Source organism: Hipposideros armiger, unplaced genomic scaffold, assembly GCF_001890085.2.
Source record: "Hipposideros armiger isolate ML-2016 unplaced genomic scaffold, ASM189008v1 scaffold_117, whole genome shotgun sequence".
Classification (NCBI taxonomy): Eukaryota; Metazoa; Chordata; class Mammalia; order Chiroptera; family Hipposideridae; genus Hipposideros; species Hipposideros armiger.
This window is the reverse complement of record NW_017731467.1, coordinates 2,217,077-2,219,499: the sequence shown is the minus strand read 5'-3', so window position 1 is coordinate 2,219,499 and position 2,423 is coordinate 2,217,077. Positions and strand designations below refer to the sequence as shown.

The 2,423-nt window shown below is 45.6% G+C and overlaps 1 protein-coding gene across 1 annotated transcript in view; it reads right to left on the bottom strand.

Annotated features, from left to right (window-relative positions):
* MTMR12 (myotubularin related protein 12) overlaps window positions 1-2,423 on the bottom strand; it is a 79,403-nt gene that overhangs the window by 48,910 nt on the left and 28,070 nt on the right. The window contains exons 2-3 of the mRNA XM_019647888.1: window positions 1,286-1,428; window positions 256-328 (exon numbers count right to left, since the gene is read on the bottom strand). Of these exons, the coding sequence (XP_019503433.1) occupies window positions 256-328; window positions 1,286-1,428 (216 nt within the window). The remainder of the gene's footprint in view (window positions 1-255; window positions 329-1,285; window positions 1,429-2,423) is intronic.

The following is a 2,423-nucleotide window of genomic DNA, read 5'->3' as shown; positions in this document are numbered from 1 at the left end:
GGGCCACTGTGAGCTGCACCCTCCCTAAGAGTCAACTATGCCATTGTAGCATGAAAGCAATGTGTGACAAATGACCATGGCTGTTCCCAATAAAATTTTAAAATATTTTAAAAAAGAGTGACGCTCTTTCCTTTAAAAAAAAAAAAAGATAAATGTGAAGAAATGTTTGTAAACTATAAAAGATCATAAAAACATTATCATTATCGGCTATACTTTCAAAAGCTGGCAATACCCCAGGGAAAAACAGATACTTACCTCCATAAATCTGATCAACACAGTGGAGTGTAATGTCATTTTCTCCTATAACCTTATTCTTAAATTGGGTTTCCTAAAAGATTCAAAGGGAAACAATTGTGACTCCTCTCTGTGCACCGTCAGACACGCACGGACAAAGCAAATCACCATCCTCCTCTTGCACCTGAAGAAAAACAGGGCAACGCAGCAACGTCCCTAGGAAAGGATGACGAAATGTGCTTGAAAAGCTGGTGGTCACCAGGCAGGACATGCCGTTCCTGGGCTGCTCCCGGGCAAACATACCATGCCACTCACGAGGACTTTGAGAAGTGTTGGGAGGTGGCATGCACGTTAAGATTCCTCCACACCAATGCAAGTAGGTGAGTGACAGTTACGTAGGAAGAAAACACCAGGAGGCATAAGTTCCTGTAAATGCTGTCTTTGTGTGGGACTAGGAACCAAGCCACTACGGCAGCCAGCGGCCAGCAGACCACACTGTGAGACAGCAGTGGTGCTGCTGCATAAGAAGTGAGGGTGGGCTGGACGGCTGGGTGCCTTCTGAGTGGCGTGGGCTGTTCTCCGCTCATTCTTCATAAGTACGGATGAGTCTACAAGGACACCGGTGTGCGGTGCAGAGCTAATATGAAGTAAACCCAAATTCAAGTGCTGCATTCAGTTCCATAACTGAACTCAGTTCCTGAATTTAAGGAAGAGTTTAGTATAGAGAAAACAGGGGAAATGAGTATATTTGGGAGGTGTGATTCCAATGAGTGATATGCATTGCAATGAAATACAGAAGAAAGTAAGAAAAAGTTGACTGTGTCAACCTATAAAGTCAAATGCAAGTCAGCGTGAGATGAGGCACGGGTGGGAGATTTTAGGATGGTCTGACCACTGGACCGAGATCCTGAAGGACAGACTACTGGTGACAAAGACTTCTTTCCTTTGGGTTTGTATATGTTGGGGGAGGAGTAATTGAGAAGCGAGGAAACAAGACACGGGGGCCACAATTACACTTCCCCCAACTCAACCAAATGCAGCTCATACATACATCAGTGTCCAATGCAGATTCATCATCGCCCAGGAAAGCAATCTTGAAGTCTGTGCAAACGAGTTTCCCATAGATGCCACGCTGACAGGAATCTTCCTGGACATACTTCAGTACCGTGCTGGCTTCACAGAGCAGCTGCTCACCTGGTCAAAACCAAAACAAGCCCTCCTTAGAGGCCTCAGGGAGCATACAGCACACACATAGTGAAGGCTTCCCTGGCTCTTTTCACATAAAGACCAACACAAAATACAGCACCTCAGAACGTTTACAAGTTCTAACACAGGGGAAGCTGCAACACCTAGGGGAGAAGACGGAGCAGAGTGGGGACCACTGGTAAGTGAAATCAAAACGGCTCACATACACCTTCACACAGGGCATTTCTCTATTTTCGCACTGTGAATAACAGAAGTTCCAAGGGGTGGAAATGATCTCAGCTACACTCACAAGCAACAGATCTGAGTGTGTTTATTACTTGGACCCAAGAAGATATTCCACAGAAGTGACACTCTAAATGAGCAAAGCCCACAAGTCTCACCAGCATGCATGGGGAGGCAGACCTCAAGCCCGCTTTCCGGTGAAACGGAGCCATTTGTCACCCCTGGCCACAGTGCTTTCGGGCAGCTTCCTCAGACACAGAGGGTGCACCTGGCCACATTCATTCTGGCTCTGCAGACGGGATGGGCGGAAAAGGGAGGCCAGAGGGGTGTGGGAAAAAACTGTTTCCTCTCTTTCTTAGCTGAGAGTATTTCCTCTCAGTGTGTCACCTTTCCTGCTCTATCTGCAGGCACCCACCCCGCATGAGGAGCTGTATTTCCTGAAGACAGAGTGCTTATCTTTACAGTCAAAATGATTAGGATTTAGAGATAGGTAAGCACTCTCTGCCCCTGGAAGCAGAGAGGCTCGTGAGTGGGGGGGATATGGGGGAAATGAAAAGCTAAGTGTAAATACAATGAAAAAGAAAAGGAATTTCTTCTGCAACAGACAAACAAACATCTTCCCCTCAGAATCTCCCTCTGGATATTTCCTTCAATGTCTTTAAAATTCTTTTTGGCTGGAAATTCATTTAGTCTAACCTTCAATTTGTAAACAAAAACATTTCAGACACTAAGACTATGGTTTCAGACACATATTATGGTAT